The sequence below is a fragment of the Cherax quadricarinatus genome, chromosome 23 (genome assembly GCF_038502225.1).
Source record: "Cherax quadricarinatus isolate ZL_2023a chromosome 23, ASM3850222v1, whole genome shotgun sequence".
NCBI lineage: Eukaryota > Metazoa > Arthropoda > Malacostraca > Decapoda > Parastacidae > Cherax > Cherax quadricarinatus.
This window is the reverse complement of record NC_091314.1, coordinates 10,889,160-10,907,142: the sequence shown is the minus strand read 5'-3', so window position 1 is coordinate 10,907,142 and position 17,983 is coordinate 10,889,160. Positions and strand designations below refer to the sequence as shown.

Genomic DNA, 17,983 nt, shown 5'->3' with positions numbered 1-17,983 from the left:
TGGATGTGTTCTTGTGCTACCATCAACTGGATGGATGTGTTCTTGTGCTACCATCCACTGGATGGATGTGTTCTTGTGCTACCATCCACTGGATGGATGTGTTCTTGTGCTACCATCCACTGGATGGATGTGTTCTTGTGCTACCATCCACTGGATGGATGTGTTCTTGTGCTACCATCCACTGGATGGATGTGTTCTTGTGCTACCATCCACTGGATGGATGTGTTCTTGTGCTACCATCCACTGGATGGATGTGTTCTTGTGCTACCATCCACTGGATGCATGTGTTCTTGTGCTACCATCCACTGGATGGATGTGTTCTTGCGCTGCCATTCACTGGATGGATGTGTTCTTGCGCTGCCATTCACTGGATGGATGTGTTCTTGTGCTACCATCCACTGGATGGATGTGTTCTTGTGCTACCATCCACTGGATGGATGTGTTCTTGCGCTACCATCCACTGGATGGATGTGTTCTTGCGCTACCATCCACTGGATGGATGTGTTCTTGTGCTACCATCCACTGGATGGATGTGTTCTTGTGCTACCATCCACTGGATGGATGTGTTCTTGTGCTACCATCCACTGGATGGATGTGTTCTTGTGCTACCATCCACTGGATGGATGTGTTCTTGTGCTACCATCCACTGGATGGATGTGTTCTTGTGCTACCATCCACTGGATGGATGTGTTCTTGCGCTGCCATTCACTGGATGGATGTGTTCTTGTGCTACCATCCACTGGATGGATGTGTTCTTGTGCTACCATTCACTGGATGGATGTGTTCTTGCGCTGCCATTCACTGGATGGATGTGTTCTTGTGCTACCATCCACTGGATGGATGTGTTCTTGTGCTACCATCCACTGGATGGATGTGTTCTTGTGCTACCATCCACTGGATGGATGTGTTCTTGTGCTACCATCCACTGGATGGATGTGTTCTTGTGCTACCATCCACTGGATGGATGTGTTCTTGTGCTACCAATCCACTGGATGGATGTGCTCTTGTGCTACCAATCCACTGGATGGATGTGTTCTTGTGCTACCATCCACTGGATGGATGTGTTCTTGTGCTACCATCCACTGGATAGATGTGTTCTTGTGCTACCATCCACTGGATGGATGTGTTCTTGCGCTGCCATTCACTGGATGGATGTGTTCTTGTGCTACCATCCACTGGATAGATGTGTTCTTGTGCTACCATCCACTGGATGGATGTGTTCTTGCGCTACCATTCACTGGATGGATGTGTTCTTGTGCTACCATCCACTGGATGGATGTGTTCTTGTGCTACCATCCACTGGATGGATGTGTTCTTGTGCTACCATCCACTGGATGGATGTGTTCTTGTGCTACCATCCACTGGATGGATGTGTTCTTGTGCTACCTTCCACTGGATGGATGTGTTCTTGTGCTACCATCAACTGGATGGATGTGTTCTTGTGCTACCATCCACTGGATGGATGTGTTCTTGTGCTACCATCCACTGGATGGATGTGTTCTTGTGCTACCATCCACTGGATGGATGTGTTCTTGTGCTACCATCCACTGGATGGATGTGTTTTTGTGCTACCATCCACTGGATGGATGTGTTCTTGTGCTACCATCCACTGGATGGATGTGTTCTTGTGCTACCATCCACTGGATGGATGTGTTCTTGTGCTACCATCCACTGGATGGATGTGTTCTTGTGCTACCATCCACTGGATGGATGTGTTCTTGTGCTACCATCCACTGGATGGATGTGTTCTTGTGCTACCATCCACTGGATGGATGCGTTCTTGCGCTACCATCAACTGGATGGATGTGTTCTTGTGCTACCATCCACTGGATGGATGTGTTCTTGCGCTGCCATTCACTGGATGGATGTGTTCTTGTGCTACCATCCACTGGATGGATGTGTTCTTGTGCTACCATCCACTGGATGGATGTGTTCTTGTGCTACCATCCACTGGATGGATGTGTTCTTGTGCTACCATCCACTGGATGGATGTGTTCTTGTGCTACCATCCACTGGATGGATGTGTTCTTGTGCTACCATCCACTGGATGGATGTGTTCTTGCGCTGCCATCCACTGGATGGATGTGTTCTTGCGCTGCCATCCACTGGATGGATGTGTTCTTGTGCTACCATCCACTGGATGGATGCGTTCTTGCGCTACCATCAACTGGATGGATGTGTTCTTGTGCTATCATCCACTGGATGGATGTGTTCTTGCGCTACCATCCACTGGATGGATGTGTTCTTGCGCTGCCATTCACTGGATGGATGTGTTCTTGTGCTACCAATCCACTGGATGGATGTGTTCTTGTGCTACCATCAACTGGATGGATGTGTTCTTGTGCTACCATCAACTGGATGGCTGTGTTCTTGCGCTGCCATCCACCGGATGGATGTGTTCTTGTGCTACCAATCCACTGGATGGATGTGTTCTTGCGCTGCCATCCACTGGATGGATGTGTTCTTGCGCTGCCATCCACTGGATGGATGTGTTCTTGTGCTACCATCCACTGGATGGATGCGTTCTTGCGCTACCATCAACTGGATGGATGTGTTCTTGTGCTATCATCCACTGGATGGATGTGTTCTTGCGCTACCATCCACTGGATGGATGTGTTCTTGCGCTGCCATTCACTGGATGGATGTGTTCTTGTGCTACCAATCCACTGGATGGATGTGTTCTTGTGCTACCATCAACTGGATGGATGTGTTCTTGTGCTACCATCAACTGGATGGCTGTGTTCTTGCGCTGCCATCCACCGGATGGATGTGTTCTTGTGCTACCAATCCACTGGATGGATGTGTTCTTGCGCTGCCATCCACTGGATGGATGTGTTCTTGCGCTGCCATCCACTGGATGGATGTGTTCTTGTGCTACCATCCACTGGATGGATGTGTTCTTGCCCTGCCATCGACTGGATGGATGTGTTCTTGCACTACCATCCACTGGATGGATGTGTTCTTGCGCTAACATCCACTGGATGGATGTGTTCTTGTGCTACCATCAACTGGATGGATGTGTTCTTGCGCTACCATCCACTGAATGGATGTGTTCTTGCCCTGCCATCCACTGGATGGATGTGCTACCATCAGTGTGTGAGATGAGTGTGCTAGCGACCAAGCTACGGAAGTGATAGGTGCTGATGAGCTTCCCACGAGGGACTTTAAGAGGCGTGATATTAAATGAACACAGCGTCCTTGAAAGGGTGACGTACTCGTAATATGTACGAAGATACAGTTCGTGCAGGTTATACAACTTAATATAATTGCACGCCCTTCATGTCTACGAAGACACAGTTCGTGCAGGTTATACAACTTAATATAATTGCACGCCCTTCATGTCTACGAAGATACAGTTCGTGCAGGTTATACAACTTAATATAATTGCACGCTCTTCATGTCTACGAAGATACAGTTCGTGACCCACACGGACGGAGGATTCGTCCGTATGGATCATTCAGCGCAAGCACTGGTTGGAGCCTCAATCCTACGATCGTTCAGTACAACAGAGGTTTGTTTTGTGCTACCATCAACTGGGCGGACGTGTACTTGCGCTGCCATCCACTGGATGGATGTGTTCTTGTGCTACCATCAGCTGGATGGATGTGTTCTTGTGCTACCATCCACTGGATGGATGTGTTCTTGTGCTATCATCCATTGGATGGATGTGTTCTTGCGCTGCCATCCACTGGATGGATGTGTTCCTGTGCTACCATCCATTGGATGGATGCGTTCTTGTGCTACCATCCACTGGATGGATGTGTTCTTGTGCTACCATCAACTGGATGGATGTGTTCTTGCGCTACCATCCACTAAATGTATGTGTTCTTGCGCTAACATCCACAGGATGGATGTGTTCTTGCTCTGCCCTCCACTGGATGGATGTGTTCTTGCGCTAACATCCACTGGATGGATGTGTTCTTGTGCTACCATCCACTGGATGGACGTGTTCTTGTGCTACCATCAACTGGATGGATGTATTCTTGCGCTACCATCCACTGGATGGATGTGTTCTTGCGCTACCATCCACTGGATGGATGTGTTCTTGTGCTACCATCCACTGAATGGATGTGTTATTGTGCTACCATCAACTGGATGGATGTGTTCTTGTGCTGCCATCCACTGGATGGATGTGTTTTTGTGCTACCATCCACTGGATGGATGGATTCTTGGGCTACCATTCACTGGATGGATGTGTTCTTGTGCTACCATCCACTGGATGGATGTGTTTTTGCGCTACCATCCACTGGATGGATGTGTTCTTGTGCTACCATCCACTGGATGGATGTGTTCTTGTGCTACCATCCACTGGATGGATGTATTCTTGCGCTATCATCCAATGGTAAACATGAGGAAATTAAATCTTCATCAGAGTACAAAACAAATTCTGGCCACAAAATAGAGCGAAACACCAACGTCAAAGACCTGGGAGTGATCATGTCGGAGGATCTCACCTTCAAGGACCATAACATTGTATCAATCGCATCTGCTAGAAAAATGACAGGATGGATAATGAGAACCTTCAAAACTAGGGAGGCCAAGCCCATGATGACACTCTTCAGGTCACTTGTTCTATCTAGGCTGGAATATTGCTGCACACTAACAGCACCTTTCAAGGCAGGTGAAATTGCCGACCTAGAAAATGTACAGAGAACTTTCACGGCGCGCATAACGGAGATAAAACACCTCAATTATTGGGAGCGCTTGAGGTTCCTAAACCTGTATTCCCTGGAACGCAGGAGGGAGAGATACATGATTATATACACCTGGAAAATCCTAGAGGGACTAGTACCGAACTTGCACACGAAAATCACCCACTACGAAAGCAAAAGACTTGGCAGACGATGCACCATCCCCCCAATGAAAAGCAGGGGTGTCACTAGCACGTTAAGAGACCATACAATAAGTGTCAGGGGCCCGAGACTGTTCAACTGCCTCCCAGCACACATAAGGGGGATTACCAACAGACCCCTGGCAGTCTTCAAGCTGGCACTGGACAAGCACCTAAAGTCAGTTCCGGATCAGCCGGGCTGTGGCTCGTATGTTGGTTTGCGTGCAGCCAGCAGCAACAGCCTGGTTGATCAGGCTCTGATCCACCAGGAGGCCTGGTCTCAGACCGGGCCGCGGGGGCGTTGACCCCCGGAACTCTCTCCAGGTAAACTCCAGGTAAACTGGATGGATGTGTTCTTGTGCTGCCATCCATTGGATGGATGTGTTCTTGTGCTACCATCCACTGGATGGATGTATTCTTGCGCTATCATCCACTGGATGGATGTGTTCTTGTGCTACCATCCACTGGATGGATGTATTCTTGCGCTACCCTCCACTGGATGGTTGTATTCTTGCGCTACCATCCACTGGATGGATGTGTTCTTGTGCTACCATCCACTGGATGGATGTGTTCTTGTGCTACCATCCACTGGATGGATGTGGTCTTGTGCTACCATCCACTGGATGGATGTGTTCTTGTTCTACCATCCACTGGATGGATGCGTTCTTGCGCTACCATCAACTGGATGGATGTGTTCTTGTGCTACCATCCACTGGATGGATGTGTTCTTGCGCTGCCATCCACTGGATGGATGTGTTCTTGTGCTACCATCCACTGGATGGATGTGTTCTTGTGCTACCATCCACTGGATGGATGCGTTCTTGCGCTACCATCCACTGGATGGATGTGTTCTTGCGCTGCCATCCACTGGATGGATGTGTTCTTGTGCTACCAATCCAGTGGATGGATGTGTTCTTGTGCTATCATCAACTGGATGGATGTGTTCTTGGGCTACCATCAACTGGATGGATGTGTTCTTGTGCTACCATCCACTGGATGGATGTATTCTTGCGCTATCATCCACTGGATGGATGTGTTCTTGTGCTGCCATCCACTGGATGGATGTGTTCTTGTGCTACCATCCACTGGATGGATGTATTCTTGCGCTACCCTCCACTGGATGGTTGTATTCTTGCGCTACCATCCACTGGATGGATGTGTTCTTGTGCTACCATCCACTGGATGGATGTGTTCTTGTGCTACCATCCACTGGATGGATGTATTCTTGCGCTATCACCCACTGGATGGATGTGTTCTTGTGCTGCCATCCACTGGATGGATGTGTTCTTGTGCTACCATCCACTGGATGGATGTATTCTTGCGCTACCCTCCACTGGATGGTTGTATTCTTGCGCTCCCATCCACTGGATGGATGTGTTCTTGTGCTACAATCCACTGGATGGATGTGTTCTTGTGCTACCATCCACTGGATGGATGTGTTCTTGTGCTACCATCCACTGGATGGATGTGTTCTTGTGCTACCATCCACTGGATGGATGTGTTCTTGTGCTACCATCAACTGGATGGATGTATTCTTGCACTACCATCCACTGGATGGATGTATTCTTGAGCTACCATCCACTGGATGGATGTGTTCTTGCGCTACCATCCACAGGATGAAAGTGTTCTTGTGCTACCATCAACTGGATGGATGTGTTCTTGCGCTACCATCCACTGGATGGATGTGTTCTTGCGCTACCGTCAACTGGATGGATGTGTTCTTGTGCTACCATCAACTGGATGGATATATTCTTGCGCTACCATCCACTGGATGGAAGTGTTCTTGTGCTACCATCAACTGGATGGATGTGCTCTTGCGCTACCATCCACTGGATGGATGTGTTCTTGCACTACCATCCACTGGATGGAAGTGTTCTTGTGCTACCATCCACTGGATGGAAGTGTTCTTGTGCTACCATCAACTGGATGGATGTGTTCTTGTGCTACCATCCACTGGATGGATGTGTTCTTGCGCTACCATCCACTGGATGGATGTGTTCTTGTGCTACCATCCACTGGATGGAAGTGTTCTTGTGCTACCATCAACTGGATGGATGTGTTCTTGTGCTACCATCCACTGGATGGATGTGTTCTTGCGCTACCATCCACTGGATGGATGTGTTCTTGCGCTACCATCCACTGGATGGATGTGTTCTTGTGCTACCATCCACTGGATGGATGTGTTCTTGCGCTACCATCCACTGGATGGATGTGTTCTTGCGCTACCATCCACTGGATGGATGTGTTCTTGTGCTACCATCCACTGGATGGATGTGTTCTTGTGCTACCATCCACTGGATGGATGTGTTCTTGTGCTACCATCAACTGGATGGATGTGTTCTTGCGCTACCATCAACTGGATGGATGTGTTCTTGTGCTACCATCAACTGGATGGATGTGTTCTTTCGCTACCATCCACTGGATGGATGTGTTCTTGTGCTACCATCCACTGGATGGAAGTGTTCTTGTGCTACCATCCACTGGATGGAAGTGTTCTTGTGCTACCATCAACTGGATGGATGTGTTCTTTCGCTACCATCCACTGGATGGATGTGTTCTTGTGCTACCATCCACTGGATGGAAGTGTTCTTGTGCTGCCATCCACTGGATGGAAGTGTTCTTGTGCTACCATCCACTGGATGGAAGTGTTCTTGTGCTACCATCAACTGGATGGATGTGTTCTTGCGCTACCATCAACTGGATGGATGTGTTCTTGCGCTACCATCCACTGGATGGATGTGTTCTTGTGCTACCATCCACTGGATGGAAGTGTTCTTGTGCTACCATCCACTGGATGGAAGTGTTCTTGTGCTACCATCAACTGGATGGAAGTGTTCTTGTGCTACCATCAACTGGGTGGATGTGTTCTTGCGCTACCATCAACTGGATGGCTACTGGATGCACAATAGCCCAGCTTCTTGGATGATACAATTTCGAATGATCCACAGGGACGGAGGATCAAGCCTCCACTACTTGTGGGTTTCGTAGGATGATCCATGCGGGTCTAGAGCTCTGAAGACAGCTGCAGGAGCACTGATGGTGTCAGCCTTGTTTCTTAGTCTGTGTTAATAAGAATAATGATAATTGATGATTATTGATGAATATGATAGAAGATAATGATTGATGAAAGCGACTGATGATGATTGATGAAGATGACTGATGATGATGACTGATGATGATGATTGATGATGATGATTGATGAATATGATAGAAGATGATGATTGATGAAAGCGACTGATGATGATTGATGAAGATGACTGATGATGATGACTGATGATGATGACTGATGATGATGATTGATGAAGATGACTGATGATGATGATTGATGAAGGTGACTGATGATGATGATGATGATGATGATGATGATTGATAGTGATTGATGATGATGATGATGATTGATAGTGATTGATGATGATGATTGACGAAGGTGACTGATGATGATGATGATTGATGAAGATGACTGATGACGACGACGATGATGATGATGATGATGATGATCATGATGATGAATGTGACTGATGATGATGATGATTGATGATGGTAATGGTGATTGATGAAGGTGACTGATGATGATTAATATTATGATGATAACTGTTGAAAATTGTAACTGATGACTGATGATGATGACTAATGATTACTGAAGACGAATGATAAGGATGACGACTCATGATAGTTATCATGATGATGAACATAATTAATGATGATGATTCGTGATAATGATGATGATAAGTTATTGAGGATAATGACTATAATCATAAATTATATAAATGATGATGAATGAGATTTTCTACTCTGTAGTGTGATGGTACAGTCAATAGTGTGATGGTACAGTCAATAGTGTGATGGTACAGTCAATAGTGTGATGGTACAGTCAATAGTGTGATGGTACAGTCAATAGTGTGATGGTACAGTCAATAGTGTGATGGTACAGTCAATAGTGTGATGGTACAGTCAATAGTGTGATGGTACAGTCAATAGAGTGATGGTACAGTCAATAGTGTGATGGTACAGTCAATAGTGTGATGGTACAGTCAATAGTGTGATGGTACAGTCAATAGAGTGATGGTACAGTCAATAGTGTGATGGTACAGTCAATAGAGTGATGGTACAGTCAATAGTGTGATGGTACAGTCAATAGTGTGATGGTACAGTCAATAGTGTGATGGTACAGTCAATAGAGTGATGGTACAGTCAATAGTGTGATGGTACAGTCAATAGTGTGATGGTACAGTCAATAGTGTGATGGTACAGTCAATAGTGTGATGGTGCAGTCAATAGTGTGACGGTACAGTCAGTAGTGTGATAGTACAGTCAATAGTGTGATGGTACAGTCAATAGTGTGATGGTACAGTCGATAGTGTGATGGTACAGTCAATAGAGTGATGGTACAGTCAATAGTGTGATGGTACAGTCAATAGTGTGATGGTACAGTCAATAGTGTGATGGTACAGTCAATAGTGTGATGGTACAGTCAATAGAGTGATGGTACAGTCAATAGTGTGATGGTACAGTCAATAGAGTGATGGTACAGTCAATAGTGTGATGGTACAGTCAATAGTGTGATGGTACAGTCAATAGAGTGATGGTACAGTCAATAGAGTGATGGTACAGTCAATAGTGTGATGGTACAGTCAATAGTGTGATGGTACAGTCAATAGTGTGATGGTACAGTCAATAGTGTGATGGTGCAGTCAATAGTGTGACGGTACAGTCAGTAGTGTGATAGTACAGTCAATAGTGTGATGGTACAGTCAATAGTGTGATGGTACAGTCGATAGTGTGATGGTACAGTCAATAGAGTGATGGTACAGTCAATAGTGTGACGGTACAGTCAATAGTGTGATGGTGCAGTCAATAGAGTGATGGTACAGTCAATAGTGTGATGGTACAGTCGATAGTGTGATGGTACAGTCAATAGAGTGATGGTACAGTCAATAGTGTGATGGTACAGTCAATAGTGTGATGGTGCAGTCAATAGTGTGACGGTACAGTCAGTAGTGTGATAGTACAGTCAATAGTGTGATGGTACAGTCAATAGTGTGATGGTACAGTCGATAGTGTGATGGTACAGTCAATAGAGTGATGGTACAGTCAATAGTGTGATGGTACAGTCAATAGTGTGATGGTACAGTCAATAGTGTGATGGTACAGTCAATAGTGTGATGGTACAGTCAATAGAGTGATGGTACAGTCAATAGTGTGATGGTACAGTCAATAGAGTGATGGTACAGTCAATAGTGTGATGGTACAGTCAATAGTGTGATGGTACAGTCAATAGAGTGATGGTACAGTCAATAGAGTGATGGTACAGTCAATAGTGTGATGGTACAGTCAATAGTGTGATGGTACAGTCAATAGTGTGATGGTACAGTCAATAGTGTGATGGTGCAGTCAATAGTGTGACGGTACAGTCAGTAGTGTGATAGTACAGTCAATAGTGTGATGGTACAGTCAATAGTGTGATGGTACAGTCGATAGTGTGATGGTACAGTCAATAGAGTGATGGTACAGTCAATAGTGTGACGGTACAGTCAATAGTGTGATGGTACAGTCAATAGTGTGATGGTACAGTCAATAGAGTGATGGTACAGTCAATAGTGTGACGGTACAGTCAATAGTGTGATGGTACAGTCAATAGTGTGATGGTACAGTCAATAGTGTGATGGTACAGTCAATAGTGTGATGGTGCAGTCAATAGTGTGACGGTACAGTCAGTAGTGTGATGGTACAGTCAGTAGTGTGATGGTACAGTCAGTAGTGTGATGGCACAGTCAGTAGAGTGACAGTACAGTCAGTAGTGTGATGGTGCAGTCAGTAGTGTGATGGTACAGTCAGTAGCGTGATGGTACAGTCAGTAGTGTGATGGCACAGTCAGTAGTGTGATGGTACAGTCAGTAGAGTGATAGTACAGTCAGTAGTGTGATGGTACAGTCAGTAGTGTGATAGTACAGTCAGTAGTATGATGGAACGGTCAGTAGTGTGATGGTACAGTCAATAGTGTGATGGTACAGTCAGTAGTGTGAGGGTACAGTCAGTAGTGTGATGGAACGGTCAGTAGTGTGATGGTACAGTCAATAGTGTGATGGTACAGTCAGTAGTGTGATGGTACAGTCAGTAGAGTGATGGTACAGTCAGTAGTGTGATGATACAGTCAGTAGTGTGATGGTACAGTCAGTAGTGTGATGGTACAGCCAGTAGTGTAATGGAACAGTCAGTAGTGTGATGGTACAGTCAATAGTGAGATTGTACAGTCAGTAGTGTGATGTAACAGTCAGTAGTGTGATGGTACAGTCAGTAGTGTGATGGTACAGTCAGTAGTGTGATGGTACAGTCAGTAGTGTGATGGAACAGTCAGTAGTGTGTTGGCACAGTCAGTAGTGTGATGGTACAGTCAGTAGTGTGATGGTAGAGTCAGTAGTGTGATGGTAGAGTCAGTAGTGTGATGGTACAGTCAGTAGTGTGATGGTACAGTCAGTAGTGTGATGGTACAGTCAGTAGTGTGATGGTACAGTCAATAGAGTGATGGTACAGTCAGTAATGTGATGGTACAGTCAGTAGTGTGATGGTACAGTCAGTAGTGTGATGGTACAGTCAGTAGTGTGATGGTACAGTCAATAGTGTGATGGTACAGTCAGTAGCGTGATGATACAGTCAGCAGTGTGATGGTACAGTCAGTAGTGTGATGGTACAGTCATTACTGTGATGGTACAGTCGGTAGAGTGATGGTACAGTCGGTAGAGTGATGGTACAGTCAGTAGAATGATGGTACAGTCAGTAGAGTGATGATACAGTCAGTAGAGTGATGGTACAGTCATTAATGTGATGGTACAGTCAGTAGTGTGATGGTACAGTCATTAGTGTGATGGTACAGTCATTAGTGTGACGGTACAGTCAGTAGTGTGATGGTACAGTAATTAAAATGATGGTACAGTCAGTAGAGTGATTGTCCAGTCAGCAGTGTGATGGTGCAATCAGTAGAGTGATGAAACAGTCAGTAGTGTGATGGTACGGTAGTGTGATGGTACAGTCAGCAGTGTGATGGTACAGTCAGCAGTGTGATGTTACAGTCAGTAGAGTGATGGTACAGTCAGTAGAATGATGGTACAGTCAGTAGAGTGATGGTACAGTCAGTAGTGTGATGGTACGGTCATTAGTGTGATGGTACAGTCAGTAGTGTGATGGTACAGTAAGTAGAATGATGGTATAGCCAGTAGAGTGATGGAACAGTCAGTAGTGTGATGGTACAGTCAATAGTGTGATGGTACAGTCAGCAGAGTGATGGCACAGTCAGTAGAGTGATGGAACAGTCAGTAGTGTGATGGTACAGTCAGTAGAGTGATGGTACAGTCAGTAGAGTGATGGTACAGTCAGTAGAGTGATGGAACAGTCAGTAGTGTGATAGTACAGTCAGTAGAGTGATGGTACAGTCAGTAGAGTGATGGAACAGTCAGTAGTGTGATGGTACAGTCAGTAGAGTGATGGTACAGTCAGTAGAGTGATAGAGTGATGGAACAGTCAATAGTGTGATGGTACAGTCATTAGTGTGATGGTACAGTCAGTAGAGTGATGGTACAGTCAGTAGGGTGATGGAACAGTCAGTAGTGTGATGGAACAGTCAGAAGAGCGATGATACAGTCATTAGTGTTTTGGTACAGTCAGTAGAGTGATGGAACAGTCAGTAGTGTGATGGAACAGTCATTAGTGTGATGGTACAGTCAGTAGAGTGATGGTACAGTCTGTAGTGTGATGGTACAGTCAGTAGTGTGATGGTACAGCCATTAGTGTGATGGTACAGTCATTAGTGTAATGGTACAGTCAGTAGAGTGATGGTACTGCCATTAGCGTGATGGTGGAGTCAGTAAAGTGATGTACAATCAGTAGTGTGATGGTGCAGCCAGTAGTAATGGTACAGTCAGTAGTGATGGTACAGCCAGCAGTGATGGTACAGTCAGTAGAATGATGGTACAGTCAATAGAGTGATGGTACAGTCAGTAGTGTGATGGTACAATCAGTACTGTGCTGGTGCAGCCAGTAGTAATGGTACAATCAGTAGTGTGATGATACAGTGTGTGATGTACAACCAATAGTGATAGTACAGTCAGTGATGTGAGTGTAGAGTCAGTAGTTTGATTGTACAGTCATTAGCGTGATTGAACAGTCAGCAGTGTGGTGTTGGAACAATCAGTAGTGTGATGATGGTACAGTCAGTAGTGTGGTGATGGTACAGTCTGTATTGTGGTGATAGTACAGACAATAGTGTGGTGATGGAACAGTCAGTAGTGTCGTGATGGTACAATCAGTTTTTTTTGGTGATAGAGCAATCAGTAGTGTGATGGTACGATAAGTAATGTAGAGGTGTTACAATCACTAGTGTGTGGGATGGAACAATCAGTAGTGTGATGATGGTACAGTCAGTAATGTGATGATGGTACAGTCAGTAATGTGATGATGGTAGTCAGTAATGTGATGGCACAATCAGTAATGTGGTGATGGTACAGTAAGTAGTGTGATGATTGTACTGTCAGTAATGTAGTTTTTGGTACAGTAGTGTGGTTATGGTACAATCGGTAAGATAGTGATTGTACAACCAGTAGTTTGATGTTAATAGTCACTAGTATAATGATGGTACAGTCAGCAGTGTATTAATGGTACGGTCAGTAGCGTGATGATGGTACAGTCAACAGTGTAGTAATGGTACAGCCAGTAGTGTGATGATCGTACCATCAGTCATTTGTGTGGTGATGGTACAATCAGTAGTAATGGTAGTCAGCAGTGTGATGGTATAGCCAGTAGTAACGATACACTCGGTAGTAATGTGGCAGTTTGTAGTGTGGTGATGGTACAGTTAGTAGTGTGATGGTACAGTCAGTAGTGATGTCACAATCAGTACTGTGTAGATAGCGTGCTCCTTAGGTCGTAAGATGTGGTGAGGTATGTGTCGGTCCAGTTGTAGCGTGGGCGGTCCAGACCATTATTTAATGTTCCTGTGAGTATAGTGGAGATGATCCTCTCAGTTGTGAGTAGGATGATCCGATCAATAGAGTGGTGAGTGGTGATTCAGTTTAGCCAAGTATGAACGATCCACTCAGTTAATTCACTCAATAACTGTGGTGAGGGTGAGTGTGGGTTAGCGCAGATGAGCTGTGGCTTGGCACCTGTTATCTGTTGCAGCCGTCACATCGTCAGGATTTTGGGGTGAGAATGAAGACTTGGCTGGGTTTATGAACCTCGGTGGGTTATTAACCCAGGTTAACCCGAGAAAGTTAAGCATTGAGGCTTATTTCCATTGAGGCTCTTGCGTGCTCTTCCCTAGGCTGCGACCCACGGCAGTCGGCTAACATCTACTAGGCATCTGTTTACGGCTAGGTGAACACGGGCAGCAGGTGTAAGGAGACTTGCCCATACGTCTAGACTTGCCCACTAATGTTGACAGCAGCGAAGGTCATCAGCTAACACTGACTCCACCTAGATACGCCCCGAGAGCTGACGTCCGCCGCAGCTGTACGCCGCAGCTACGCTAAACACCTGCGGGATTCAGGTGTAGCAGCGTGTTGAGCAGCGATATTGTGGTGTCCGCTGGTGTGATACCTTGAGCGCCATTTGACTCACTAGTGACAGGGAGCTGTCGCCGGGAGGCTGCGGAGTCGCGCATGTCACGAGGTGATCACCGCGCGCCCCGCCCACCTCTCCTGCTCCTCCTTCTCCTAGCGTCTCCCTCCTAAGAAGGCGGAGTCTACTAGCTTCTTCCCGGATTCTTGGAGCCCGGGAGACGTTTGACATCACATAAAAGCATGGCTTATAGCATAAAAATACCGTGAGGTATTATATAGCAAGCAACATACGCTATATTAATAATACCGTAGTTGGGGTTGGTATGATATGTATAGAGGAGCTCCGCCCCTGTGGTAGGCTCCGCCCCGCGGCAAGCGGTGCTCCGCCCCGCAGCAGCGTGAGTGCGGCGCGGCGGTGGCTGTAAGCTGGCCCGGGGGCGCTCAGAGCAGTGGGGACCCTGGCTGCGTGTGGTGGTCCTCTCCTCATCAGCGTCTCCAGCGCAAGTGTAGCGCCGCGGATGATACCTGCGACACCCTACTCGCTGCGAGACCTGCCGGACATGTGCTCGACAGTGCCGACCCGTGTTGTGCATGCGGTGACGGGAGAAAGTGCTAGTACACGGTGACGTTTGTGTGTGTCAGACTAGTGAGGCGGAGCCAGAACGGCTCTCCAAGTGTACTTTGCAGACCCTCGCGGCGAGACTTGTAAAAGTGGTGAGGGCTAGTGTACCGTTGGGAGGCCGAGGCCGAACACCCCAGGAATTGTGTAGCGAGGATGAGGCGGACGACCCCGTCAATGCCTCCGGCTTGAGTGTGGCATCTTAAGGAGGATGCCAAGCTCTGAAGGAGAGGTGACGACGGCGGCTAACGAAGCGGAAGACCAGCTGGAGACGGGCACTAAACTAGAGTCTGAGAGGATGGCGCAGGTGGTGCCGGAGGTGGTCATCGGCAGGTCACCAGCTAGGATCAACCCCAAGCGCAAACCTGACAAGTCTAAAATATTCAGAATAAGAACAAGTAAGTCTCAATGATGGTGTAGTGTTTCCTCGACACCCGCTGCAACACCCCTCCACAACACTTAGGTTTTCTCGTGAATTTAATATTGTGTCATGTAACACTGACAGCTTACAAATTGGAAATAAAAATTGGTCGACGTTTTGGTCCCATCCTGAACTATTATTATCAACTCTCTACTGAAGTGTTCCACTCACGTTATTGCCCTGTTTGTCATCAGTTATTAAAAAACACCAATACATTACAATTGCATAATATATATATATATATATATATATATATATATATATATATATATATATATATATATATATATATATATATATATATATATATATATATATATATATATATATATAAGGTAGTACATTATAAGGCCAGCAGACAGGATGGATACCAGGTACATATTATACTAATACCCTGTTATATTACACTTAAAGCAACACAAACACTACTCTCGTCCCCTTAACAAAACTACTAGAACAACCACTACTACAACACTCACAGTTACCACAACCACCCTCAGAGAACAAGGACACGGAGCCACGAAACAAGTGCTTCACGGTGTTCTACCTTCACGGTGTTCTACCTTCACGGTGTTCTATCTTTACGATGTTCTACTTTAATGGTGTTCTACCTTCACGGTGTTCTACCGTCACGGTGTTCTACCGTCACGGTGTTCTACCGTCACAGTGTTCTACCTTCACGGTGTTCTACCGTCACGGTGTTCTACCGTCACAGTGTTCTACCGTCACAGTGTTCTACCGTCACGGTGTTCTACCGTCACAGTGTTCTACCGTCACGGTGTTCTACCGTCACGGGTCATCGTGGTACATGTTTCTAGTACATAAATTGTTACAATCTCGTTATTACGGAAGTGAATATTATCTCTTATTAATTCTCCATAACATTATAAGGCAGCATTTATCAGGCCAGTAATATTACTTATTAATAATTAATAACATACTTTAAAAAATTGTTAAATAAATCTTTTGAAATCGATGGAATATATATATATATATATATATATATATATATATATATATATATATATATATATATATATATATATATATATATATATATATATATATATATATATATATATGAATATATATATTATAGCATCCAGAGGGTCTAATTATAGATACTAACGTTATAGTGCCAGTTAATAATATTTATATTTCTGTCTAGTGACGGGTAATATTACATTTGTGCCTGTGGATAAGAGCCAGTGCCAAACAGTGAGAGTGAGGCACCAAGAGTGCCAGGGGTATGAGAGGGAGAGAGCAACAAGGAGGTGATCAGCGGGTGTCCTCCCGGTCGGCAGTGTTGTGCTGGGCGGCGGTCAGAGGGGCGTGGGCGCCTCCGCCCACCCGCCACCCAATATTGACTAGTTTAATATAATTTAGGGGTGGGTAGGACCTCAGCGGGGAGCAGCAGCGTCACCCCTCACCATTACTCTCCCCACTATCTATCTATCTATCTATATATATATATATATATATATATATATATATATATATATATATATATATATATATATATATATATATATATATATATATATATATATATATATATATATATATATATATATTAATGAAGGGACGAATCCAAAATTTTTACCGATATAAATATTTTTTTCTAAATACTTTTTATTTTTTTTAATTATATGACTGTTTAATATATAGGGGAATGTTTATTACACAATGTTTATTACACAATGTTTATTACACAATGTTTATTACACAATGTTTATTACACAATGGGTATTAAATAAGACAGAAGGTTAAATATTAAATCAATTAATTTCTCTGAGATGACAAAGTTATTACTCATTACCTGTCTGTTGTGTTAGTTACTAGTTATTAAAGGCACTTGTCGACAGTGTGTGTGTACTCACCTAGTTGTGGTTGCAGGGGTCGAGTCACAGCTCCTGGCTCCTGTGTGGTTACAGTCGTGAGGTACAGTGTTAATGTTGATATTTTTAAGCAAACGTGTAATATTATTTAAAAAAAAAAGTCCCCAGAAATGGCAACATTTTAAAGAGTATCGGCTGATATCGGTTGTTTTTCACCGATACCGCAAAAATGGCCGATACTCACCGATATTGATATTTTCGCATATCAAAAATATAAATATACATACATACATACATACATACATACATACATATATACATACATACATACATACATACATACATACATACATACATACATACATACATACATACATATATACATACATACATAATTTCAGGCACTGGCCAGAGAGGTATACCATCTTTTAGGAGTGCAGAAGAGCAGAATGTAAGTGTGGTGGAGGTACGTGAGGCATTACGTAGAATGAAAGGCGGTAAAGCAGCTGGAACTGATGGGATCATGACAGAAATGTTAAAAGCAGGGGGGGATATAGTGTTGGAGTGGTTGGTACTTTTGTTTAATAAATGTATGAAAGAGGGGAAGGTACCTATGTGTGTGTATTGTCCCTTTATATAAAGGGAAAGGGGACAAAAGAGATTGTAAAAATTATAGAGGAATAAGTTTACTGAGTATACCAGGAAAAGTGTATGGTAGGGTTA

General features: G+C 44.7%; 1 protein-coding gene across 5 annotated transcripts in view; it reads left to right on the top strand.

Annotated features, from left to right (window-relative positions):
• Positions 1-17,983, top strand: part of LOC128685799 (homeotic protein spalt-major-like) — an 802,979-nt gene that overhangs the window by 631,640 nt on the left and 153,356 nt on the right. For 2 of the 5 annotated variants that reach the window (XM_070087891.1, XM_053772455.2), the window contains exon 1: positions 14,465-15,399. The exons of the other annotated variants lie outside the window; for them this stretch is intronic. In XM_070087891.1, the coding sequence (XP_069943992.1) occupies positions 15,213-15,399 (187 nt within the window). In that variant the 5' untranslated portion in view covers positions 14,465-15,212. Of the gene's footprint in view, positions 1-14,464; positions 15,400-17,983 lie in introns of those variants that run through there. 5 annotated transcript variants of the gene reach the window in all.